The 25807-nt window shown below is 38.4% G+C and overlaps 4 protein-coding genes across 4 annotated transcripts in view; 2 read left to right on the plus strand and 2 right to left on the minus strand.

The window, feature by feature from the left end:
- The window catches only part of LOC144650905 (uncharacterized), a 152466-nt gene that overhangs the window by 11295 nt on the left and 115364 nt on the right, over positions 1-25807 (plus strand). The gene's annotated exons all lie outside the window — the stretch shown is intronic.
- LOC144650916 (neuronal pentraxin-2-like) lies at positions 1700-6441 on the minus strand. Its single transcript, XM_078510718.1, has 5 exons — positions 5988-6441; positions 5120-5162; positions 4467-4680; positions 2271-2401; positions 1700-2119 (listed from the first exon to the last, which is right to left on the minus strand). The coding sequence occupies exons 1-5, from the start codon at positions 6303-6305 to the stop codon at positions 1866-1868; spliced, it is 960 nt and encodes a 319-aa protein (XP_078366844.1). The 5' UTR covers positions 6306-6441; the 3' UTR covers positions 1700-1865.
- Positions 8050-14564, plus strand: LOC144650876 (neuronal pentraxin-2-like). The gene is made up of 4 exons (XM_078510640.1): positions 8050-8384; positions 9227-9443; positions 10039-10166; positions 14046-14564. Exons 1-4 carry the CDS (start codon positions 8099-8101, stop codon positions 14300-14302), a joined length of 888 nt encoding a protein of 295 aa, XP_078366766.1. The 5' UTR covers positions 8050-8098; the 3' UTR covers positions 14303-14564.
- LOC144648619 (beta-1,4-N-acetylgalactosaminyltransferase 3-like) overlaps positions 19580-25807 on the minus strand; it is a 6686-nt gene continuing 458 nt past the window's right edge. Inside the window, exons 1-4 of the mRNA XM_078508127.1 lie at positions 25187-25807; positions 24428-24947; positions 20991-21135; positions 19580-20103 (exon numbers count right to left, since the gene is read on the minus strand). The exon at positions 25187-25807 is cut by the window's right edge and continues 458 nt beyond it. Of these exons, the coding sequence (XP_078364253.1) occupies positions 19955-20103; positions 20991-21135; positions 24428-24947; positions 25187-25807 (1435 nt within the window). The 3' untranslated portion in view covers positions 19580-19954. The remainder of the gene's footprint in view (positions 20104-20990; positions 21136-24427; positions 24948-25186) is intronic.

The raw sequence follows: 25807 nt of genomic DNA on the forward strand, positions 1-25807 counted from the left end.
ATAGGTCAATTACCTTGCAGGATTTATTTTGGATTCGCTTCTGGCCCAGAGAATATGACGATGGAGGATAAAACAACGATATTCGAACAACACAGATATGGAATGCAGCAAAATAATTAATAAAAAATAACAAAAAATGAGCCCGGCCCTCTTTCTTTTATAGAAAACCGGAAGAGACACATTTGTTTTTTACTTGGCCTAAATTATTACTTGCCATCGCACTTAATAGCATTAAATGGGCATATTCCAACTCTGTAGTCAACAATGACATGGATCGTAGAGTTGACATCTTCGGCCGTCGAAATGGTAGAGACAGCTATTTCTTTTAGCATGTTTTATGAGCTGTTAATTTTTCACTTCACGTGTAAGCCTAGGTTAGTGCATCGTATGACCCTCGTTTCTTCTTGACTGTTTCGTAAAAATTTGAGCAACTTGCGAGAATTTTTTGGGCAAATGTCTCACCATAGTTAATAGAGGGAAATGGTTAGGAAGCCTGGCAAAGTTTTTTGTTGTATGTTTTTGTTCGCTATTTTGGGGGTTGACCCTGCACAAAACCTGACAAAATACAATAGGTGGTTACGTGTGTTCAGGTAGCTAACCAATAAAAACATTGGGATTACGTAATTCATGCATAATGTATGAGCGCAAAACAAAAGGTGTGCAGGGTCGTGGACCTTCCAACATAAATCAAGGCCTCTTTGTTTGCTCCTTTGACGTTTGCCGGGCTTCCTAACCATTTCCCTCTATTAACTATGGTCTCACAGCCCCCCTGGCAAAAAAATTTCTGTACGCCTATGTCACTCGGCTTTACAATACTTGTTGAGAACCAAAACTTAGCTACGTAAGAACATGTCAAGTTTTTTTTTTTTAAATTCAGTTGGCTGTTAATAAATTTAAATATTGGATCACCATAGTGGAGTAAATGGAGTGCTCTCACAAAGTTTCGCAAGTACCACCTTTGGTGTCGTACATAATTTATAATGATTAAAATTCAAATTCAAATGCTACAATCACAATTCAATACTTCAACTACAAATTCAATGTAAACATTTAAATTTCAATATAATATTTATATACTGTATGTTTATTAATTTTCTCGGCTGTTTTGTTTGGCCAAGAAACAACCTTTTTGTCCGTCCTAAGATTAGCGTAGCTTGTGTGGTGTCCCCTCAGCAGAGCTCAGAGTGTGTTTATACTCAGCTTATGATATCCAAACAACGAAAATAAAATGATGCTTCGGACCAATCTGATAAGCATTAAATTTTTTGCAATATTTATATGTCACACAACGTGGCAATGTAATCACTTTGCCTCGCGCCAAATTTGTACCTTTTTTAACTACAACTTTCTATTTTGACATGACATAAAGTGAAACCTTTAATATAAATTTGCTTGCTGCCTAACCGTACCTTCGCGGCTTGCAGTTCTTCAGCCGAAAAACTTCACCTTCCTTCCTTCCTTCCTTCCTTCCTTCCTTCCTTCCTTCCTTCCTTCCTTCCTTCCTTCCTTCCTTCCTTCCTTCCTTCCTTGGGCATTTACATTTAAACAATCGAGTGTTTCTGTTGAAGAACTATCGGCCGTTTAGTTTCCCCTTGGAAATTTGATGTTCTTAAAACAAATATTATTCCGAGAAGCGAAGCTTCGAGTGTTAATATGCTGAAATTTAAGAACATCAAACATCAAACCTGTGCAATAGCTGCCTCCTTGACTATTTAACAATTAGACTACGAGCCCGAGTTTTCTATAAGCGAATAGTCAAGGTTCCTGTTACTACATTTACCAATGTAAATAAAATCCTAGTTAATATTTCCAAGGGATAATTATACTGGGGATCACGTTTACCTTGGGTGGTGTAACCGCAGCTATTAATTACATGAAGATATTGAAACTAAACGAACGCCGTCGCTAAACGTGACATTTAAAATATCCGACCAAGTGAGTACGTTTCCATGCCCCGCCTGACACAATAGTAGTAACCGATTTATTTTACGACCAGACAATACGAAGTTCCATAACTGGAAACTTGTCATTTCACCAATGAAATTCTCGTCACTTGGAACGCCACCAGCTGGTAAATATCGTCCTAGTACCAGGACTCCCCCTCCAGGTATAACGTGACCTGAGAGAGAAAGATTTAAGCATAGAGTAAACAAGATTTATTAGTATTTTGAATTGGATCAGTTTATGAGGTTATGGATATACTAAAAATAATATATTTGTGATCTATTTTCTTGGTGTATATAAGGAACTATTTTATAAAAAGGTGGTACCTGTCACAAAATCACGACCTGCTACAGCAACAACTCCATTTTTAAGCAGTTGCCACGAGCCAGCGACACTCTCCCACGTGGCGCAAATATGGTGCCATCTACCGTCCGTGCCAGATATTGTCGACGTCCTGAAATTTATTAAAATTTCACGCTTAACGGAGGCCCCGTTTAACGGGTCCAGACAAATTTGTGCACGGACAAATTTTGTTCCTGGACCGCCTGTTTACATGGATCCGTGCAAAATCTGTTACAGATTGTAGTGGTGTTTACACGGATCCGTGCACATTTAATAGTCCGGCGGCTAAGCTCCTGAATTGTGCGATTTTTGATACAAGCACCAAACTTTGCAGGATTACAAGCATTCACATACTATCCATTTCTCGATATAGTGCCAACGCAAATTTCCTATTTTCAGCTAGAAAACAGCAATGAAATTTTCAGCCAAGAGGCCCCTCCCCCACGATGTACTTCTTCTTGTAGTTTATAAACCTTTTATTGTAGATTTTATTTCATAAATACAGAATATGAATGCTTACAATTAGGTTTACAATTGTTATTTTTTCATCATCGTTTTGATACCAATAACTTACTAGGAAATTATTGCATGGGAAATGATTTTTCGTTCACCGCCCTCTGCTCCCTCGCGTCTTTCGTTTTGCGCTAGCGTCCAGTTCTCTCACGATCAGAGAACCGTTCGCTAACAGAAGAAAATAGGAAAATATAGAGGGCTGTGAACAGTCTAAATTACAGCATTTCATCCTAAATTTTGTACGTGCGACTTGGTCAGTCACTACCTGACATAAAAGTATTTGTCTATAAACCAGGACAAACAAATATTTCACGAAATTTCATTGATTTTAATACCGCATTTATTCGATTAAGCGCCCAACCTCGAATAAGCGCCCTCCTCGAATAAGCGCCCATCCTAAATGTAGGAAAAGTTAATAAGCGCACAGCCTCGAATAAGTGACCACCCCCTTCAGAAAATTAAGTGCACAAGAGGAGATTGAAATTAACTAGGTACTACTAATATAAGATACTTCCTGACGACCGAGTTTCCTCGTTATTTTACCCAGAAACTTTCAATGAACAGTTTAAATTCTGCTTTGGTACATCTTCACGTTTATTGTATTGCTGCAAAATAAACTTACTACTTAATAAAAATGGTGGAAAATTTATTAAGCGCTCAGCCTTGAATAAACGCCCACCTCGAATAAGCGCCCACTCTCAACGTCCAAAACTTTAATAAGCGCCCAGGGCGCTTAATCGAATAAATACGTTAAATTATGGTTTTCATGGAAACCGGCGTTTTTCGGGCTTGGAACTTTATCTGAAAAAACTTCCGTTGGTGACCACTTTCATTGTGCCAAGTTTCATGCTTGTATCAAAAAGTGCACAATTCAACTAAAATTTCGAGCTAAGCCACCGGACTATTAGGGCAGTCGCGGCATTTGAATGGCTTTTTTCGTCTCTGTTGTGTTTGGTTATCGCTAATGTGTTAAGCCAATCATGTTGCAGCTGATGCAGTACGCGGCAAATCAAACATGGCGGCGGACAAAGACTTACGTGGTCTGATGAAGAAATTAATTGGTTGCTACATTTAGTTTTAGACTACAAAGCAGGAAAAACTGTACATGTTCACCAAGAAATTCAAACGTGTAAGTTGCCTCGATCGATGAAGATCGGAAACAATAGCCATTTGCAGCAACGTGTGCTGCAAAACTCAGCTAATCCGGCTAAAATAGCGATGCATGCTGCTGCCGCTCGTCTCCTCATATATCTGTAATCTGTTTTTTTTTTGTTTCAGTTTTTTTGTCTTAAATTTAACAAAATGTAACAAAGCAGGGGCAGAATGTAACAAAATGTTCCATAAAACGTTTGAAATAAATTTTCGCGGGTCTTTAATTTCGCGATATTTAAAAATCGCGAAAATCGCGAAAATTAAGTCCCGCGAAAATAAGTAACTTGCGGTTTTTTTTTTTCTTTTTTTTTCCTTGTTTTTTTTTTTTTTTTTTTTTTTTTTTTTTTTTTTTAATAAGGTATTTACTAAAAGATTTTTTCTTACGAAATGAAAAAAAAAAAAAAAAAAATTCGATCATGTATCGGGATTCTCGATATTTACAGACAAACACTGTTAAAAGGTCAGTTTCTCTATCAATTAATTACATTTAAGTTTTACGTATAAATACCTGTTCCTTTTCGCCATGGATTATCAGCTGAAACTCCTGGTAGTTGTATAGCAGCAGTTCTTTGCTTTGTTTTGGCGTGCTGTATTTGAAGGGTGTTCCATAGTTCAGCTTGTCGTCCGTTTTCATCCAGAAGCAAACAGTGAAAGCTTCAAGTTTTGGGAACTTTTGGACACTAACTCTGGTGGAAGTGCCATACCTTTCAAATCGGAGGGATTGATCGGCTGTAAGACAAAATAAAACCCAAAAAGAAGTAAAATAACGCCGCTACAATTAAAAAAAAGAATGTTTTCGAAAAATACAGCTCTGCAGTTTTTGCTGTGTCGTGTTTTATTAAGCAATTAAATTATGGTTTATTTTAATGTTGCTTTTCTAGAACTGTAACATTACCCATTATTACAATGATAGTAAAAGTTCTCAGGTTGTCGTAAATTTGGAAATTTTTTAACAAGAGAACGTTATTATTACCACAATATTATGGACACCTCCCTAATGTCATTCATGCAGAGGTATAAATGTTCTCAAAATTCGGCAAGCTTAATCAGATTTCATCGATCTCCTAATTGCCAGGATCATGTGACAGGCTTTTCCAAAAGTCGTATTGCCAAGTACAATGATTTTTAACGTTAACGTACACCATTTAAGACAGGAGCGTTCACTTACCATTGTCGTTAAACCTCTTTTTAGGTGTTACTCTGCATTTGTCCTGTATTTCAATCGGAAGAAAAGGTCACCATTATTTTAACTCACTACCCATGTTAACGTTATCAAAAAATGTAAGAATGGAGTGAATTTGAACTGAGATTTACAAGAATTCACTTTGAATTCACATTCAAAATAATAGAATGTGTTTAAAACAAGATCACCGAAATTCAAAGAAAACGCAACCAAAATTAAGTTTGAATCTAATTCTGACTGTTTAATGTATACCATTAAGGCGAGAATTTCTAAGGAACATCTTCAGTTCTCGGGCTATCTGTCGATCTCAATTGAGCTGCTCGGTTTGTTTATCTCTTGGTATCATATAACATATTTTGCCATATCATTATGTGCGCTGTTCACACTGAGTAAACTGGCTTTTTGTCAACGAACCAATAAAATGTTTTCTTCATTGTGAATTATAATTGTGAGACTGTTCAGCGCAAGCTTGATGTTTGTCTTCCCTCGATCTTGTTTGACTTACAAAAACGGGTAGTTAGATAGCAAAGTGTCCAGATGGATAACAAAATTCTTGCAAAATATTTTGAATTCTAAAAGTTATTTTGGAGCAATGTATACAGAAAATGAAACTTGGTTGGACAGACAATGGGAGTCCTGAGCCTCGCCGTAATTATATGATAACTTTTAGCCCACCATGAAAGAGAAAGGTATATTTCTATAATATAAATGAAAAAGATATTTTCATCAATGATCTATCTCTCTGTACAATGTCTTTATTCAATTCAGGTTTTTAAAATGTGATAGCATTACTACTTTGCAAACAATATATTTGGTTATTTCTATGGTAAATAAGCTCACTTAAGTTGTTTACCTTTCTTGTTGGCCGTATCTGTTGGAACATAAATCCTCTGGAATAGATAAGTGACTTATCCCGGTCGCACATTTCGTCCAGTCCGCAGTCATTCAGTTGGCAAGTACTTTTTCTTGTCTTGAAGTTGTAGGAAATGCAGCGCGGCTCATCGAAACAAACTTGAATGCAGTTTAGCCAGTCATCGGTGTTAACGGTTTGAAAAACATGGCCGACTAAAAGATGATCTTTAACAACCAAATCGTCCTTAGTAAACACTTGAGTTATCAAGTACAAAAATGTGTATCGAAGGATCCAGAGCATACAATTAAAAGAAGCCATCCGTGATTAAAAATAATAATAACGACAATGTTGTCTTAAAATCAAAAATAAACTTGCAATATCAGCAACAGAATTTTTCGAAAGCCCGCGAAGTCCTTCGTTTCGTGTTTTACAAGCTTATTTGCCCCTCAAATTATCCTTTCTTTGTTTTATTTCTCTGAAACACCTGCCATCAAATTTGGTTTGTTAAAATAACATCAAAACTGATATGTCCTTGCCAACGTTTCAATTTACTTATATTTATGAACGTCAACACAACGGAAGTGAGACTGTGAAATTAAAACAGCCATTAATCTGCCTGTCGGCCGTTTTAGTGGCGTCACTATGTCGCGCTTAAAAAGAAAAATAATAAATTAGCATTGCTTTTGATAATGAATAAAGCTACATCCATCTGATTTTGCCTGATTTCGTTTGTAAAACGTGACAGCGACAAAACTGACAAAACCTTTATCTAAATTCTAAGGGAAAATTAAAACACTTAACTGAAGTGAAGTAAACGCAATAATTAAAACGTGTTGCATAACAAGAAGTGTTGAACTCTTCCAAGGCAAGATTACCTGATTAACAGAGAATGACAAAGCTGTGCCGCAGTTTAAAGAGGTTAAACCGGCAATAGTTTCACTGCTCTAATTTTGCTTTAAAACCTTTTTATCTTGAGGCTTTATTTTTGTTCTCACCTAGTTCAGTTTTGGCCAAAAAATATGTTTCATATATTTTTTCGAATATATGCTGTATGATTAACACTAGACCACGCTGATTGCCTGTTTTGCCTTAGGGCTACACGCTAGTATGGCTTCAAAACACCACCTTGCGACAGTGTCACAAACAACATTCTTTATAATATATTGTAACAGTAGAAAGGTACTTGATTTCATTTATTTACATCACTGCTTATGATTAAGTAGCTCTCTTACTCAGAAACCCTTTTACAAATGTGGTTCTGCCTTTTTAAATATCTCTGGATAAAAGCCAGAAACCGAAGTTCTGATCAAAGCTATTGAGCAATACCTTGACATTCGATCGACGTGGTACTGCCACTTCAGCTTTTGAAGGCGAAGATTAATTCATGAGCCCTTTAAGGTTGCCGGAAAAAAATCCCTTCAGTCATGTTTTATGACATGTATCAGATAAACCTTCTATTTGATACTGACACTCATCACGTTTCTCTTCTTCAGCCAAACAGGATGTTTACGTTTTCTTTTCATTTGCCGCACATATTTTTTCCAGTATAATAATGATTATGGTATAAAGCGGATAAGGATAGAAAATGTGACGTTTCTACTTGATTTGTTGGTTTTATTTTTCATATTTTGCCTGTGAAGCGATACACTGTTTATCAAAAAGAATTGGTCAGGGTATTTTTGACAAAGGGGGAAGCTGACTAGGAGAAAGAAAAACATTGAAATACAAAATTTAGAAAAAATACAAAAATACAGACAAAACAAAACAAAACAAAACAAAGCAAAACCAAATAAAAAAGCTTATTCCCATGGTAAATAAACTTGTTCTTGATCTGTCGTTAGATCAATCTTCTCCTTGCAATTGTTAGACAGACCTAAGGTCGCCTAATTGTTTCTTGCCTGAAATCTTCACTACATATATTCCATTTAAGTCTTGTTCGAACCTTTCTAAAAAGGCTTCTAGTAGTCAAGCTCAAGTCAGACAATAAACAGTATCGGGTGACACAAGTGCACACGTGTCTCTTATAAGGATATAAATAACATAGTACTTAAAGTTAGGTATTTTATTTCGTCGTTTAAGCTACTAGGGAAGCGTAATTCCGTAATCTTAACATGGCCGCTGTAAAGTTCAATTTCTTTGCGTCTTCACTTTTACTGCTATGTTTGTTGTGGCTCGCCAACACAGCTCCATTGAGCAATAGCGAAAATGGTCCAGTGGACAAAAGGAAAGTTTACATTTCTGGGGACCGCATCGAAGTGATCATTTCCTCAAGCAAAGAAACGAATGTCTCGCTGAAAGGAGTATTACAGAGGATGGAATCGGTAAACGCTGCAAACAAAAAGCTGATCAAAGACGTCAGAGGATTGAAAGAACAAATCCTTACATTAGAAAACAAAGGTAATTTATTCATAACTCTACAACAACATTTACATTTCCATGTTTTACAAGAATACCATCTAATGCAAAAATATTTTGAGAATCGGACGCTTTTCTATGCACATTCTCGGTAAGTGTCGCCTTACTTTGTCGTGTCAACTATCACGCTGTGACGTGTATTGTACTAAATTCAACTAATTCAAAATTTTATTATTTTAATTTTTTTTTTTTTTTTTTTATTGTGTGACCCTCTCTTCTCATCCTTGTCACGCGTAATAACCAATGTGTTAAAAACCCCGTAAAACCGTAGCGCGGGCAAAGAGCCCAGGTGGCGTTTCAGGGTTGAAGTGGCGGTGGATAGAAATTATCCATTTGGTAGCGTTATCTACCATTTGAACAACCGGGCCTTGATTTTAAATGTTGAGTTAACGTGTCAATGTGATTTTGTTTAACGGTTTTACGAGGAAGTTTGTGGAAAAGCAATAATTCTAAAGGAATAGAGGGAAGAACTAAATTTAACATTTAAATTTATTAACTTATAATATGTAGTGCCTATATTTTTTCTTAAAAAATGAAGTGTATGCATACACGGAGTAGGCCGCAGGGAAGAATAAAAAAACAAAAAAAACAAATAACGAGTAGTTTAACCTTATTTCCAAACGCTTTTTCCTCCGATATCCAGACATTGAACTTTAAACCCTGATTGCACGCACGCAAGAATACTCAAGACAGCATAGAATATGGATTTACAAAAGAACCTGGCCTCCCACAACTGGGAATCTTGAACTTGTTTCGCGCGTTGCTGTCACTTCACTGCGCAATTATAACAAGGTCTTTCAAACATATTTCTTCATTCATTTTAGTTGGAAATGCCTTCCTGTTTCCACGAAGGGCTGTGAACGACTACGTCATCATTCGCGACACTATGCCAAGCCTCTCGGCCGTGACAGCTTGTTTGTGGATGAAAGCCGCTGACGTGAATGCAGGAACGCCGCTAAGCTATGCTGTGCCTGGTCAGGATAACGAGTTTATCATTTACAATTACAAGTCATTTGTGTTGTGGCTAGGAGGCGAATACAGGTCAGTAAAAATGACAATGATGAAGTTCAATCAGTCAGACATATTTCCACGCGCCCAGTAAAAAAACTTGGCTTTCCTTCAGTTTCTAGCAAATAACCGAACGGTTTCCATAAATCGTGAATGAAATGCAAACGCGCACAGCGAAGCTGATGCAATGTGGTGCAGTTGTCAGTTATCCGCGTGTGGCGTGTCCTATTTATATCATAATTCAATGAAAACGAGAGCCTTTCTTGTTGTTAAGTTTTGAACGTCTAGTAAGCATTTGACTTCTTATTGGGCCTCTCGCGTGTTAAAACACCTGAAATAAGGATTTAAGGCAATAGAAGATTTCAAATCTTCACCCCAAAAGACCCAAAAAAGGTCGTGGTCCCCTTCCTAGAGGTGGTTCTGACCACAGTGCTTTTGAGTGAAAAGAATTTGGTATTAGTTGGAAAAAGCGGTCGTTTACGGGAGGAGCTCGCTTATTAGAGGCTCTGTTTGCTGTGATTTTACAGGGAAAGTTTGCGAAAAGAATTCGCTTATGGGAGGTGGTCACTTACAGAAAGTGGTCGCACGAGGAGGTCCAACTGTATCTACTGTCCCCTTTTCTTTTCAGGCAAACGTCCGTTTCCGCTATTGACGGGAGGTGGCACCACATCTGCGCAACATGGGAGAATACCGCTGGGTCATGGAAGCTATACAAGGATGGCGTTGTTGCAGATCTAGGTCAAGGATTGAAGAAAGGTGCCTAGATAATTTTTGCGCTAAAATTGAGTTCGCAAAACTTCAACAAAAGAAAGAAAACCGTAAAGCTTACCCTTATAACTCCAATAAAGAAATAATTTGCTTTAGTCAGCCCTTTTGTAAATTTTCGGTTTGACTGGTATGGAGGAGAATCTTGGTACCTCAAGGAGCCTCGGTAGCCGAAGAAATTTTCCATCCGGCCCTCCTGGTAACCTATTGTTTAAGGTGGCTGAACACAGGTTTCCAATCTTTGGAGTACCTATCCTTTATTTTGCTTTTATGTCCAACCCTTTGCAGCTGACGAGCTCATAACTGGCAGGTTACAAGATAAGCTATTGCATTTTTGTTGGCGCTTTAAGCCATATTTGGTTTATCATGGCAACCCAGCTAATTAAAATAAATGACACGCAATGCATACAGAAGCGATGACGTTTTACAAAGAGTTTTAAATATTTTTAGGAAATTTGTCAAAAATTTACGTAAATTAAAGTTCAGTGGAACACCGCTTTACGGCACCCGCTTAATACGAACAATTTTGTTTCACCATGCATTTTCTCTAAAATTACCCGCTTAATATGGACACCCGTTAATAACGGCAACGAACACTTTTTTCTGTACCCCAAGTGAAACGCTCTTATACAAAGTTAACCTCGCTTTACGGACACTTTTCGGCCACTTATATTTTCTTTGCACCGTAGATTTTTCCATTTGTAACAATTGTGTAACTTTCTACAGGCTATGCGTTTTATCCTAGTTGCGTAACCTTATAACACGACATCTGATCTACGATGTACGATATTTTTCGCGAGCGACCGGACATGCAAGGTCAAGTGCTGTCTCTGACCGGACCACACAGACCCATTGTATGATTTCGAGCGACTGCGTAGCGCATATAAACAGTGATTTTAAATGCTGATTTTAAATGGCGAACACGGCGCCAGATAGAAGAAATATGTTTCATGCGTTTCGAAAAAAAAAGAAAATACAGTCGCCAATATTTTCCATAGTTTTTTCAATAGTTTGTCTACAGCAGACTCGGAAAAAAGTCTGACATTTTAACATAATGTAGTAACACAGTTCTAACAAAGGGAAATTTTATTTTTTTTTTTTTTCGTTGCTTTTTGCTTTTTGATTGTGTAAAAATTTAATTGTTAAATTTCAGATTTTGTATTAAGTAATACCTCGTTAAATGTTTTAAAATTCTAATATCTGGTTCGTCAGAAATCGTGCCTTTCTAGCAAGAAAGTAAACGCCCGATCGAAGTTTTTGATCAATTGCGTACGCGCAGCATTTAAAAAGGTTCACGCGAAAATCTTCTAATATTGTAATTTTTTTTAAACTTTCACCACTGCTAATTACGAGTAACTCATGCTAGAACTGTAAAAAAAATAGGGGTCACCGGGGCCAGCTTCCTTTGTCCGAGTTTGCTTGAGTGGGTCTATTGAACTAATAAATTTCTCTTTTACAGCCCCTAAATGGGATAAATCATGTCTTAAACAATTAGATTTGCAAACGTTCAAAATAGCAAAATGTGACTGACTCGATCGCGCGCAGAAAAACAAAAAAATGAAAACTATTAAACTTCTAACATCCAAATTTGCCTCATTTTTTGTCAATCGTTAGAGATTTATCAGAAAAGGTGATTTATCCCGATAAAAGTAGGGGTAACAGACCACCTAAGGACATGTGGCGTTCGCTAAACTCCGTGATTGGTTCTAATAAGCAGGGGGGCTCACCTTTTCAAGTATTGGCGGGAAACGTTTAGTAACCGAGGCAAAAAGCGTAGCAACAAAATTCAACAAGTTTTTTGCTGCCATTGGCAGCAAAGTTGCTGGTCGATTGAACCCTGTGAGTAAGGACGCATGGAAGAAATATGAAACGGTGAAAGAAGCAAATACGAAGAGTGATATCGAATCCACCTGGGACTTACAACGGGTTGAAAGAAGACTGTTCAAAGGATTTTGCATTCCTTGAAAGTTAATAAGGCGGCTGGACGACAAAATTCCAGCAAGGCTGCTAAAAGATGCTGAGATGGAGCTTGCTCCGTCAATCACCTATCTTGTGAACAAATCAATTAGCGATGGTATTGTCCCTGATTGTGGAAAGTTGCACGCGTTACTCCTTTACACAAGTCTGATGATAAATTGCAAGTTGAGAACTATCGGCCTATCTCTGTGTTGCCGGTATTGAGTAAAGTCGTAGAAAGAGCAGTGCATTCCCAGTTGAATGCCCATCTACATCAGCTAAATTTTCTGTATCAACACCAGTATGGCTTCAGGGGGCTGCACTGACAGGCTATCACGCAATTGAATAACTGGGTTCTAGAATCTATGGACGAAGGTAAAGTAACCGGCCTACTGTTTATCGATATCTCCAAGGGTTTACTCTCTGAACCAAGTGCTACTACGCAAGCTCGAGTGGACTCTGAAGATCTTTAAGATGGTTCAGATCATATCTTACCAATAGACAGCAAAGTGTTTTGATAAACGGAGAATCATCAGAGCCACATACCATCACATTGGCGTGCCACAAGGCAGCATCTGGGCCCCTTGTGTTTAATTTACATTAATAGCCTGCCAAATGCTGTTAAGACCCGGGTGATTTTTATGCAGATGATGCTGTTCTCTTTGCGACGCACAACACGTCAAGAACTCATGCTCTGGAAAGTGAACGCTAAAATAAGTACACCGACAACAGGTTATATGTAAGATCGGCAGGAGTAAGGATTTTCTTGAAGACATTGAGTTTCAATCAAATGTACACATCGATGCGTGCAGTCAAAATCTGGGAGTACAATGGAATGGAGTGGAAGCCACAATCAGCATGCAAGAAACTAGTCATCGACTTTCTCTTTTATCGAATTTCAGTGACAGAACTCGCATAGCCTCACAATGGGCTAGTGCTGCCACACCAGACGCCGACAAGTATGGGGAGATCAACCCGGTTAAAATAGAAATGGAAAAAATGAGTTTCAGAACAAATTGCGAAAAAAATTAAATTAGGCAAATTCTTCTTCAGAAGCTCTGAAGTCACTGAATGGCTCCCTCTGGCTGGAAGACGTCTTCTCATGATGCACAGCCGTACAATAGAGAATTCGCAACATGATTTTAAATCGACATTAGAAGTTACAGGCTACAACACTAGACAGATACCTACCTGACTGCCTAACTAAAACGGAAGCGGAAGAGAGTATCCTACTTCCGCTTTACAAATGACTGGTTTCTCTTCCAGATTTTTGAAAGCCGATGCCATGCGAGATTTTTAAGAAAACCCTTACAAAGTTCTTCTGAAAAATTAATATGAAAATTTTTATTCACATTTATATAATTTAATAGATACTATTTGTAATTAGTTTTTTAGGACAGTAGTATTTTTTTTTAGATTTACATTTGTACTTCTTGATTTTATACTTTTTTATTTCCCTTTTTACCTTAGTTAGTAGTTTTTTCTTGTTTTGTTTTTTTTGTTTTTGATTTTTTATTTTAATGTTTAACATTTATTTTCTCAGAGGACCCTCCTGAAAACCACCCCCTAGGTGATTGGAGGCCTCCTCTTAAAATATTATTTATTTATTTTATTTATTATTTAAGGAAGCAAAGCAAAGTTAACGCAACGGCTACCCGCTCTATATGTGTTGAAAAAGTTTCCTCAGCGCGTGCACTCGATGAATGACGTGGCGTGACGTTGCGACATGCATTTTGTGAACGCGAACGCGAACGTCCTTAAAGCATGATTGTCATCGTCAGCATTGAATCCAAAGAGCGCGCGAAACAATTTTTATCGTCACGCAACGCACGACACTAAATGGAAAACGTGTTGCCTGACGACCAGAATAACGACTTCAAGGGAGACAACCAATACAATGTTTTGTTTTTTTAGGTCACGTGATCCGCGGCGCTGGATCCTTAGTGTTGGGACAAGAGCAAGACTCAGTGGCTGGAGGATTTTCTGCGTCTCAGAGTTTTGTCGGTGAAATGACAGGTGTCAATATCTGGAATCGAGTCATTGATCACCTCGGGATTGCTAGTATGTCCAAATCGTGCCTGGCAGGGGAGGGGAACGTGTACAAATGGTCCGACTTCAAGTCTCACACAATAGGCGGAGTTTATTTGATCTCTCCTTCGTGTGCAGTTTAAAATAATCTTTCATTTTTGGTAAAAATGTGACAAGCTTACCATTTGAGTATACTTTCGAAGTAGGTTTTCTGTTTACTTTAATTTTGGAAGGCGAATCATTTTCGTTGGACCATAAGTTTCATTTTGCATTGGTATTACTAAAAAGAGCATATAACTGTAATACTTGTAGCACTTTTAAATAATCTTGTGGCACTTTGTCATACCTGAATCACTTTGTAATAAATTTGCATTAAAATAGCTGCCGAGTTTATTATAACAACAAGCTGTCGCACGTTATTGCAAAAAATAGCAGTAGTACTTCGTTAAGCTAAAGGGTCCTAAAGGCGAAAAATTGGAACTGGTATTTGTCAAATAGGACTTTTCCGAATTACACTTGGCCTCTGTTTCAAAACGAGTCTACGTGCGAAACCATTCAAATAAAAATGAGTTTGATTTGCATGAAAATAGACCTGTATGTGAAACTCATTTTCATATGCACGGTTTCGCACGTAAATTTTAAAACAGAGGAAAAGGGGAACTCGGAAATGGCCTATTTTGCACTGGGAAAATGGCATTCGACGCTCTGGGGCTGGAATTAATAGATCACTGGGATCAGGAAAAATTAGCGTAAAATGGGAATGGCAAAAATGACTACAGATTATTTGAGAACTCTTGGTAAATCCTTTATGGAATAACACTGCAGCAAAAAGTCCATAAAAGAACCTTAAAAGCGATTTGATTATGCCGCAGTAGGTCTTTCCACTAGGTTCCGATAGTTCATAGTAATTTTTCTTGGACAATTCTATCCAAGGGGAAAGGCGCAGTGAGGTTAACCCTATGTGAAGCACCAACCCGTGAAACAAGGCCAGACCCCGACACCGGGAACTCCGTGCCCTACTCTTTGCGATAAGTGTGTGGGTTCTTTAACGTCCCTGCTGACCATATAATACTGAAGATGCAGGAGACGGGTCCTACGGTTTATCGTCCTTATCCGAGAAGACTAGAAAATCTAACCATTTGCAGTTGTCATATTGCAAAGGCAGCACGTTCTCCTCGGTTATTTTAAGACCCTGAGTGTTTGTCCGGTCTGGGCTCGAACCCGAGACCTCCCGCACGGCAGTCCGGCGCTCTACCAACTGAGCTAACCGGTCGGCGATTAGGTATTTCCAAAACAACGTCCTTGATTAGCTTATAAATAAGGCGGCTAAGAATGCGGGAGCACTGTCCTTCTCCGAGTTTTCTTCTCTTTAACCAGCGGTCGGAAAGCAAGCTTGCGCAGTAAGAAGCGAAGAATCCAGGTACGAGGTTGATGCGGGATCTACTCGGATTGTAACTGTAAAAATCCCGGAAATTCATTGCATTGCACTTCGAAAGAATTCTTGAAAGAAAACAATACATCAGTACACTGGGATTGAGGTTTCTAGTAGAAAGCGAGGATTTGTGGATTTTACATTGGAGGTTTTTTAATCGAATATAGGCCCCATCCCTTGAGGACTCAATTTGTAATAAACTACACCTGAAAAATGTTTTTGGATATTGTTCGGTCTGTGCGAGAAGACTACTGCCTCCTATGCTTTTGAAGACAGTAAAAGGCCTCGGACACGAATTAACATCCCTAGTTAAGGGGTTTGCAGAGAGATTCAAGGATTCCCTTGTAAGGGGTTACAGTTTCAAGTTCTCATTTCGGACATCAAGATGGATTTTTAACACGGCAGTCCCGTGCTTACTTTGTAGGACACGCCATGTAGGAAGTTGGAAAACAATGAAACTTTAATAAAAGGATCTATCCCTGCCAATTGGAAGTCTGGAAGGCTGTTGCACATCCGCAGTATCTGACGGATCGCATTCACGGCAGATACGGCTACAACGGATTTTCTTGCGGAAAGCTTTTTTTGCGAGAAGCAAGTACCCCTGTAACATGTATCTTTGATTCAGCTCTGTTCAGGGGCGCATGCCATTTGTACAGAAAAAGACAGTCGTTCTGTTGAAAAATCAAATGCAACAGTCTTTCCCACTTTAAAATGGTTCGGAAATTAAAGTGGAATACCTTCAAATGCATTCCTCTTTTCTCGTTTTTACCGGAATGTTCGGATTTTACTGGCTCATTAAGCTTTTTCTAATTATTACCATACTTCCCGGTGAAGTACGCGGCTGTTTCGGTGGAAAATGAAAAGGAACGGGTCCTTCACAATGGAAAGTTTTCAGTTGGCACACACTCGTTCCGTACCATTGTATTTGTTGAAAAATTGTAGTGTTCCATTTACAGGAAAATCCTTACCGATTTTTTAACAGAAATGGAAAGCGCACCAGCTTTTGCGTTAAAATCTTTCATATGTGGAATGAGTTTGTAAATACATACATAGTACTTATCCTTTTTGTTAATCTAATAAGGCAACCTAAAGGCTGGTGTGGACCTGCCATGAAATGCTAATTAACCTAATATCTATAGAAAGTTGCGTCTCGCCCTTGCTCCGTGGGTTTTTTCCCGGCTTCTCCGGATTTTTACTTCACTAACACCAACACGTACTAGTTATAAATTCTAATTCGATCAGGTAACAATGGATGAAGGTCCACTATGTGAAAATGCCCTGCAAATTCTTTTTATTAAACGATACATCACGTTCGATTTAGACTATTCTTAGTAAACCAGTAAACACTCGAAATATATCCTTTATGTTAAATGCAAATCCAACAATGTTCACCTTATATCCTTACCCTCAAAATAATACATACATATTAGACATTACTGTACCCAATGAGTAGGTTGCCCAAGAAGAGCAAAGGGTCATGTGGAAGCGCGATCTACTGTCCTGATATCCTACGATATCAAGTCACTGACCTGAATGCCACGATATCACGGTTACTTTGAAGTAAAGTAGTGTTACTGTACGATGAATTGAAAAGAAGTTTTACCAATAGAACAGAACCTCGTGATTTAAATTTAGCGGTGTTTAGCGGTCGTAAAAAAAGAAAAACGTTGCAACCAAAACTAAACTTGAGCGCTTCGCCAATTGCGCGATGTTTTCCGACGAGTACTGAGACATTCAGACTGCAAAAAATGGAGTCCCACGCTCGTGTCATGTTGAATAATTTCTTCACTATTTATCACCGAGCTTGAAATTTACCATCTTTATTATTTACTAATAGCTTACCTTACTTGGGCATGTATGCATATTTTTTCTTATTAAAAAATCAAGTCGGCCATCTTGGATATGTAAATCAGGCAATCCAGCTCTGTGATTGGTCCATTTAAATTTTTAATAATATGTACTGGTTCCTGATTGTTTAGGACCCATATAAGCGTGGTATACTACTCGTTTTAAAATTTTGTCGAGTAAGAAATTGTTTTTAAGGTCACTTTTGGTGAAGGGCCTTTTAACCAATGAGAAATTAAAGCGCTATTGTATTACATTAATTACATTACATTGCAATTACATTGCATTGTTTTTCATTTCATTACATTTTAGAATTATTAACCGAAGGCGAAGTGAGTATTGGTGAATATTATCAATGTTCACTGAGCCCGAGGCAAATAATCGTTTTAGTATAATGTTCAGCTCAGAGTTAAATATCAAGTACCCCCAAAAAGCGATAAAAAAATGAAAAAAAAAAAAAAAAAAAAAAGTGCTTTATTTTGTAGTTCTTGATATTCACGTCTCAAAGTTATACTAAAACAATTATTTACCTCAGGCTCAGTGAACTGTTCGATAAATATTTGCCTCGACTTTGTCTCGGTGCCTGAATATTTAACAATTATTCCACGAGCACGCGTTGGATATGAGATGGTAGAGAGCCACCGAAGCGCGTAGCGCCAAGTTGGCTATACTGCAATCTCATATCCAACGAGCGCGAGTGGAATAATTGATTAATTACAAACGCCCAAAGAATTGCATTTTATATCATAGATACTGAGATTTTCTCACGAAAAAACGATTGCGTACAAATGATACGTAAAATGCATTAGCCAATAGGAAAGGCGAACGATGAAAATTCACTAGTGAAAAAACGTCGTTCGTCCAATCACAATCACGAACGACGAAAAACAACTTGTGAACAACACCGTATCGCCATTTTGATTCTCGTCGTAAACACCGGCGACATGGCGGAGACACGTTTAAGGTTTGTTTGTGTCTTTAACGGCTCCACTGAGTCGTTTATATTGCAGAACAGGAAAACCAAAACACTAAAAAGAAAACGAAACAAGACGGCCTTGTTGTCACAACGTTTCTTCAAACAAAAAGAGAAACACGAAGCGAGATAACCGAAATTCCTCCTGCCGAGTTGAATAAAAAAAAAAAAAAAAAAAAAAGGTCAGCTTCGAGCCAAAGTGGCGCATACTGCCGGAGCTTATCCCGGTTTCCTTAGCATTAAGCAGCTAGGAGTATTTCTACTCCCCCCTGGATGGGATGCTAGTCCATCGCAGGGAACCCCCCAGCATTATTTCGCCGGTACCCATTTATACACCTGGGTGGAGAGAGGCACTATGAGAGTAAAGTGTCTTGCCCAAGAACACAACACTGTGACCCCGGCCAGGCCTCGAACCCGGAACGCTCGCTCCGGAGTCCGGCGCGCTAACCATTAGGCCACCGCGCCTCCCACCCGAGTTGAATAAACCTTTGAGTAAATTCGCACAAAGGAAGGACAAGAATACGGGCCGTCTTTACTCCGAGCGATTGTAGCGAGTTTTGATTCAGATGATGAATAAGACACTGCAGGTTTGTCCTTGGTTTTGGCAGACTGTTTTCTTGATTTAATTTAGTAAAAGTTCGCTCGAGTTCGCGTTGAGTTATTCAGCGTTTAGCGCTGTTTTGTTCTGTTAAAAAATTGAACTGGAACTTGCAAGTTTTGTACAAGTCTCAGTCAGGTTTTCTATCAAAAGTTGTTTCTGTAAAAGTTTTGAGAGTATAAAACTGACGTCTCATTTCTTGTGCTACTTCATTAAAGATGTGTTTTTGAAAGACAAACATGTTTTAGCTATTTTAGTTTGTGGCAGATAAATGGGTTTCCTAAACACGCGCGTAACTGATAAAAAGTCGAGCGATTTAATTTGCTTTTCAAAAACCTCAGTATCTATAAAATAAACAAATTACACCATGGAAAATGCTTTGTACGATTTTAATTCACTCGTAGAGTTGTATCAGAAAACTCACTCGTTCGCTACGCTCACTCGTTCGTTTTCTGATACTACTCAACTCGTGAATAAAAATCGTACGCGCGCATTTTCCATGGAGTAATCTCTATATTTGAGCTCCTCAACTGTTTTTGTTGACGCGTATCGGCACTATATTTGTAGTCAGTGGTATATCGGCTCATATGGGAATGCTTACGCGATGTAAGGCCAGATTGCACCATCATTTCGACGCTAGCGGGACTTCGAACGCGATGTTCGACGAGTTAGCTTCACCGAAAGGTCTCTGATGAGTCTCTTGGCGGAGACGAAACATGCGTGTCAGACCAGCCACGAAAGTATTTATTAAAAACTAGCAATGGTATATTGCAATTCCTGCGTTTGATTGGTTTACAGGCAGTGGTATCTGCCTGGACTCATCAGAGACCTTTCGCCTAGGGAGTAGGGACAATATTCACTTCGCCTAGGGAGTAGGGACAAAGCGCATAAATTACAAGATACTTTTACTTGAGATGAGCCAACGAAAATACAACATTTCTCAGCGCCTAATTCCAAGACTTTCGTTTGGAGTGATGATGATGATAGAGGCCTGGGTGCTTGATCCGTTCAACTTCCAACTGAGCATTGAGAACACGGTCCAGTAGATCCCAGTCCTCCCCGCCCCAGTCGTATTTGTAGTCCTCAGTGTTCATTCCTTTAGAAATATAAGAAACATTATAAGATTCTTCCTTGGGAGTACCATATAAGTTACCTTAGATTCTTAGATTTCTTTTTTTCTTGCGGCGTCACAACCTTAAAAACAGAAATAGGATTCTTTAATGAAGTAACACTGCAAAATTACCAAAAGAAAAAATGTCGTCCCCCCCCCCTTTTTCGTTTTTTTGTTAAGCAAAAGGAAATATAAAAAAATGCAGTTTGGATCTACTATGTCAAACACGGTTGCCATGGTGACGTAAAGAATGGTTGACGTTAGCAAACAGATGTTTCATCAAAATGTCCCCGAAGGATAAATTTCTTTTGCAATAAATGTCACAAGCGGCCCAACTGTCATAAAATAACTTTTTTATATTTTTATTATTTCAATACTAATGCATTGCAAAGACACGGAATACGTTCGAAAACTAACAATCCTCGTTACTTTTAGATTTAGCAGCCTTTATCTATCGTTTCTTTCCTCGGGACATTACTTTCGGGCACATAAAACGTGTATCACATGTAAACCGACTCACGTTAATAAAATTAAAAAAGAATATTCAATATCAGTAGCCCTAGGTCGAAGAGAGAAAAACAGTTGAAAGGAATTTACGGAGTAAAATATTTATGATTTCCAGTCCCAGTGACCCAAATCCATTTTCCCAGTGAAAGTTTACTCAAATCCCACTTCCTATTTTAACACTTCAGGCCCCTCCTTCAAGCATCGTAATTCCAGGATTTGCCAACAACCGTAAAAATTTTATCGGTTCGTTACTTTCAAAGCTTTGCTGTGCTTAAATAAAGGATCTACCACCTAAGGATTCGTGTTTTGGAAACTAGTCTAAGAACATCCACTGATTACTTGATAGGTTACATGATTTCTCTTACCTCCAAACCGTATCCAATCTGATTTATAAACACTAAGAAGACCATATCCAATCGTTTCCCAGTGGCCTTGATGATTGACGTATGTGCTGTCACAATTCAAACGTCCAACCACTGGAAAGTAAACAAGGCGTCCTTGTATTGTGTTCTGAAAGACAAAGAGTAACAAGGATAGTGACCTTTATATCTGAGTACGAGTGCGAGATTGAGTACGAGTACGACTTTTCAATTACTTTTCAGACCTAATGCTTATGCATTCATTCATCGTGTTTGACACCAATCTCGCACCGATAGTCTCCTTTTCGACTGGTCAGCAACAGGGAGAAGTGAGGACTCTAAGAACACAACTGGATTGAAATTCGGAAGTGGTGCTCGTACTCGGGTCGATAATAAATTGGTTCCTAATTCTAAATGAAGAGCCTAAAACGAAATGTCATTCCTTCATACGTTTCTGAGCAACCCCTTAAGTCCAAAGGTTAATTGAGTAAACGGTCATAGTTGGTACTCTCTTCATATGGTAGTAGTGCTAGTAAATTGAAAGATACGAACCCTCGAAAGTAACGGCCCTCCGAAAGTAGCGATAAAATACCCAACATGGCCTTGAGATTAAATTCCACGCTCGATGTCACATATGGGCTGAGTTTGTAGTTGTTTTCTCTTTGCTACAAAGGTTTGTCTCTAGTGATTTGGGATTTTCTTTCTTAACAACCCATGACGAAATCTTCAGATTTAATTGCGAGGTGTAAAACACGTCCAAAACTAAACTATTTGAAAAAAGACTTTGAGGTTAACGATTTTATTTTGCAGAATTTTTTTCACTTTGCATAAATGCCTAATCATAGCCAATTTCCACTTCCTTTAATTTTTAGGTATGTAGAAATGGTATTACCTTGTATACGTTTGACGGGGTTTGTTATCTAGCTCTACAAAACAAGTGGGAGCTTAACCCTATTCAGACTGGGCTTTTTTGGACCTTCTCAGACCGGGGAAGGGGGGGGGGGGCTTCGGAAGCCCCCCCTATGTAACTTCCAGAGTATTTAAGCAATCACCATGAACCTTATAGGATGTATTGTATGCCCGAAACTTTTTTTTTTGGTATACGTCACGTGGGATGGTGACGTCACATCACATGACAATTACATCATGATGTCAAAACAGCCGCCATCTTGGATCCGCCATCTTGGATTTCAAAATTTTTCCAAAATGCCAGAAAACCACCCAAAATCACTGCAAAGTACTCAAAATATATAAAAATGTGCTTTTAACCCGTAAAAATGTAAAAAGTAATTCCATTTAAGTTGATTTTTATTAACAGAAAAACGCAAAATTACAAATTTGGGAAAACGCATTCGACGTAACCATAATTTTGTAATTAATCCTATTATACTTGGAAATAACGTAATCGAACGAACCTCAACTTACAAACTCCTTGGAGTTTACATCACAGCGACTTAAAATGGGACTACCACATAGACTATATTGTTAAAAAAGCGAACAAAAGACTCTTTTCCCTAAGGATACTAAAGCAATGCGGTGCCACGCCGGTAGCATTAGCCAAAGTATTTGTTACAATAGTGCGTCCTATTTTAGAATATGCCGCCCCTGTCTGGCAGAACATTCCTGACTTTTTAGATAAGAATATTGAGAGAGCCCAGAAGAGAGCCCTGTTTATTATCTGCCCTTCCCTCGACTATAAGGAGGCATTACGGCTGCTCGGCCTCACTTCATTGAGAGAACGGCGCCAACATCTTTGCCGGCAGTATGTCTGTAAACTTCAGGATGTAAATAGCCCTCTTCATTTTCTTTTGCCTCGACGTGAGGAGATTGTACATAACTACGATTTAACATCCGGCACAAGTCGTAGCACCATCAAGTCTTGCAGAACGAAGCGTTCTCAGGACTTCGTCACTTCTCGCTATTAATCTCGAACTAGCTTGTACATAATAGAACCTTATATTGATATATATATATTGTTATTAATAGTTTACTTTTTTTTACCTTGTATTTTACTCTGGAATTCAGTTTTTTACTGCAATGAGTTTTATTAAAATTAATTACATTACATTACATTACTTTAAAACATGCCTGTCAAAATGCCGTTGCCATGATGATGTCAAGTTCCTGACACATCATCCATAAATTTTAGGAAAACTCAGAAAGTTTGGCAGCGTTTGGTTAAATCTTAAAAAACTTGTAAAAGTTCAAAGTCAGCGCGGGCCTCAAAAGCCCCCCGAGGCTGAATAGGGTTAAACTTGTGAAAAGCACCAAAGAACATGTCGGATAGACTACGAATGGAAAGATTTCTGGCAAATAGAACATATAGTCCAGCAGCTTAGCTCGAAATTTTTGGTAAATTGTGTACTTCTTGATACAAGCATGGAACTTGGTACAGCGATAGAAGTCATCAATGTAATTATTTTTAAACATAGTGCCAAGTCGGAATAACGACAGTTTCCATAGAAACCACAATTTATTTCATACATACATTACACACATTAAAATTCATGAAGTTTGTCTTGTTTTTTTTTGTCTGTTGGTCTAATTTTATCAGCAGATACTATCATTTTAGCCAGTGGTACCATCTTGTTTAGCCAGCACCAGAGTAGTGACGTTTCGAATTAGCAGCACGCTCAAGTTTTTAGTTGTTTCCTTCTGGCAAATAACACACTTTAACGACTCAATAAGGCACTGACATGTTCGTCTCGCATCTAAAAAACAACCCATTTCTTCTCTTCTCTGTGCAAACCAACCTTTTTCTCTTATATATAATAGTTTCTACGGTGGCTTCGCGGAGTCGACTGCATAAAATTAAGAACAAAATCGATGCTGTAAACTTTAACGAAAAAGTGCAGAAACAGAACGTGCTGACTATATGCAAATTATGGCCTGCCTTCATACACTGATTTTCCGAGAAAATTAAAGCACAAAAAAAGAAGAGAATAAAATAACAACTCGAGTCCTAATTTAAACATATTTTATATCTATTTTGAAATAAACGTGGCCGACTTTCGAAAAAGAGCGTGAAGACGTAACTAGCTGAAATAAGAAAATGAAACTTGAGACTATTTTAGGAACTCACCAGTATGTTAATGTTTATAATCCTACAAAGTTTGGTGCTTGTATCAAAAATCGCACAATTCAGGAGCTAAGCCGCCGGACTAATATACTAACAGCAAATTTATTGACCAAATGACTGGAAAATGCCCCATTTAGGGATAAGAAATGGTTTTTTGTTGTTTTAGAACGCAAGTGATATCCTGCTTTTTTGCTATATTGAGTTCTCAAATACTTAAAAATAACGAAAAGCATTTGAATTGCAGCCTACATCCATTCATTTTCTTGTACTTGGAATATTCCTTTTAAAGGATGAAAGTTTGAGTGTTTCTATTAATTCTGATAGGAGCTGCATCGTGCAAATAAATGATCAGAGAACAACTTACCCTTCGAGCACTGTCCATAATGTCAATAGGTACATCGATATGAAGATCAAACAGAAACAATAGATCATGTTCACTTGGAACACGTTCAACAGCCTTGTTCAACGCCAGCGTCTTGTAAAATTTGCCTTTCAGTGGGATAATAGTGTGTCTACTGCGAAGTAGATCAGTGTCAAACGCCTTTGCCATGTCAATATCTTGGCTTTCAAAGTCAACAACAATGACATGGAAATTCTTATCACCGGTCATTAAGCTGGCAACAGTGAGTTCATTAATGAAATGATAAACCCATCTTCCTTGGTCCTTGACAGGAACTATGAAGTACACTGTAGCGTTGTTGTTCCAGTCCATACCTTCAGGAAAACACAAGTGGTCGCTGAGCTTTTTGTGAAAGACGTGCTCTGATAGTCGAAATGATTGACTGCTGCCATTTAAGCCGAGCTCCAGATCTACAGAAAAACGATCGCCATAAGCGGCATCAGGTTTGTGCGTAGCTTTGTGAATTCTCTTTACAAAATACTTCCTATGAGAAAGCAAAACAAATTTCATTCATGAGCACAATAACCATGAACTCAAATGTTTCAGTCGGTCGGTCGGTCGGTCGGTCGGTCGGTTGGTAAGTCAGTCAGGGGGGCAGGCAGCAAAAAGGTCAGCAAGCTAGCCAGCCAGCCACTCAGCAAGGTACAACTCAAAAGAAAGCCAACAATCGGTAAAGAAAATCAGCTGGCCACGTATTAAGCCTGCCGGCAATATTCAACTTACTTGGAAGTCTTCTGCCAAAGCGAAGTGGTAATCTTGTTTGCAACTGTTTGAATTATTTCCTCGTCAGCAAGTTGGTTTGGCAAAGCCCGTGTGTCTCCAAAACCCATAGTAGTATTGTCTTCGGGATAAACCAAGGATGCAGCAACGTAATCCATACCTTCGTACTGATAAATCCTCCTACTTAATACATAACTACTTTTGTAATCGCACGAGGGGAGGTAACTATCTTTAGGAATCAAAGGAAGAGAATAAAATCTTAAGTATTCTTTGCTTATTCTTTTGGATTTCTGCTCGAGTTCGTGGCGATGACGACCTGAGAGTACTCTATGCAAAACATCTTTGTTTTTCGAAGTAACCAAGATATCGTCGGAATATGGCGATAGGTATTCTGAACTGATCAGTTTAAAATCCTTATCTTGAAAACTTTTCCAATAAACTTGCACAAAGCCTTTACCAACGCCTTGTTTATGGAGAACTTCGAAGTAGTACTTATCACTTTTGCGAAGCTTTACATGTTTTGAAATTTGATCAGGATATTTATGCAATTGGTTAACTTTTGTACGTGCAGTTTTACCTTCGGTAAACACTCGGGCAACTAACTTTTTGTCATTTGGGTCTTCG

Source organism: Oculina patagonica, chromosome 4, assembly GCF_052425735.1.
Source record: "Oculina patagonica isolate OP01 chromosome 4, crgOcupat, whole genome shotgun sequence".
In the NCBI taxonomy this organism is placed as follows: Eukaryota; Metazoa; Cnidaria; class Anthozoa; order Scleractinia; family Oculinidae; genus Oculina; species Oculina patagonica.

Coding starts and splice junctions, on each gene's coding strand:
- LOC144650916 (XM_078510718.1), bottom strand. CDS start 6,305: ATGGCTTCTTTTAATTGTATGCTCTGGATCCTTCGATACACATTTTTG. Junction 5,163..5,987: donor AGATACGGCCAACAAGAAAG/GTAAACAACTTA, acceptor ATTGAAATACAG/GACAAATGCAGAGTAACACC. Junction 4,681..5,119: donor AAAGAGGTTTAACGACAATG/GTAAGTGAACGC, acceptor TTTGTCTTACAG/CCGATCAATCCCTCCGATTT.
- LOC144650876 (XM_078510640.1), top strand. CDS start 8,099: ATGGCCGCTGTAAAGTTCAATTTCTTTGCGTCTTCACTTTTACTGCTA. Junction 8,385..9,226: donor CCTTACATTAGAAAACAAAG/GTAATTTATTCA, acceptor CATTCATTTTAG/TTGGAAATGCCTTCCTGTTT. Junction 9,444..10,038: donor TGGCTAGGAGGCGAATACAG/GTCAGTAAAAAT, acceptor TTTTCTTTTCAG/GCAAACGTCCGTTTCCGCTA.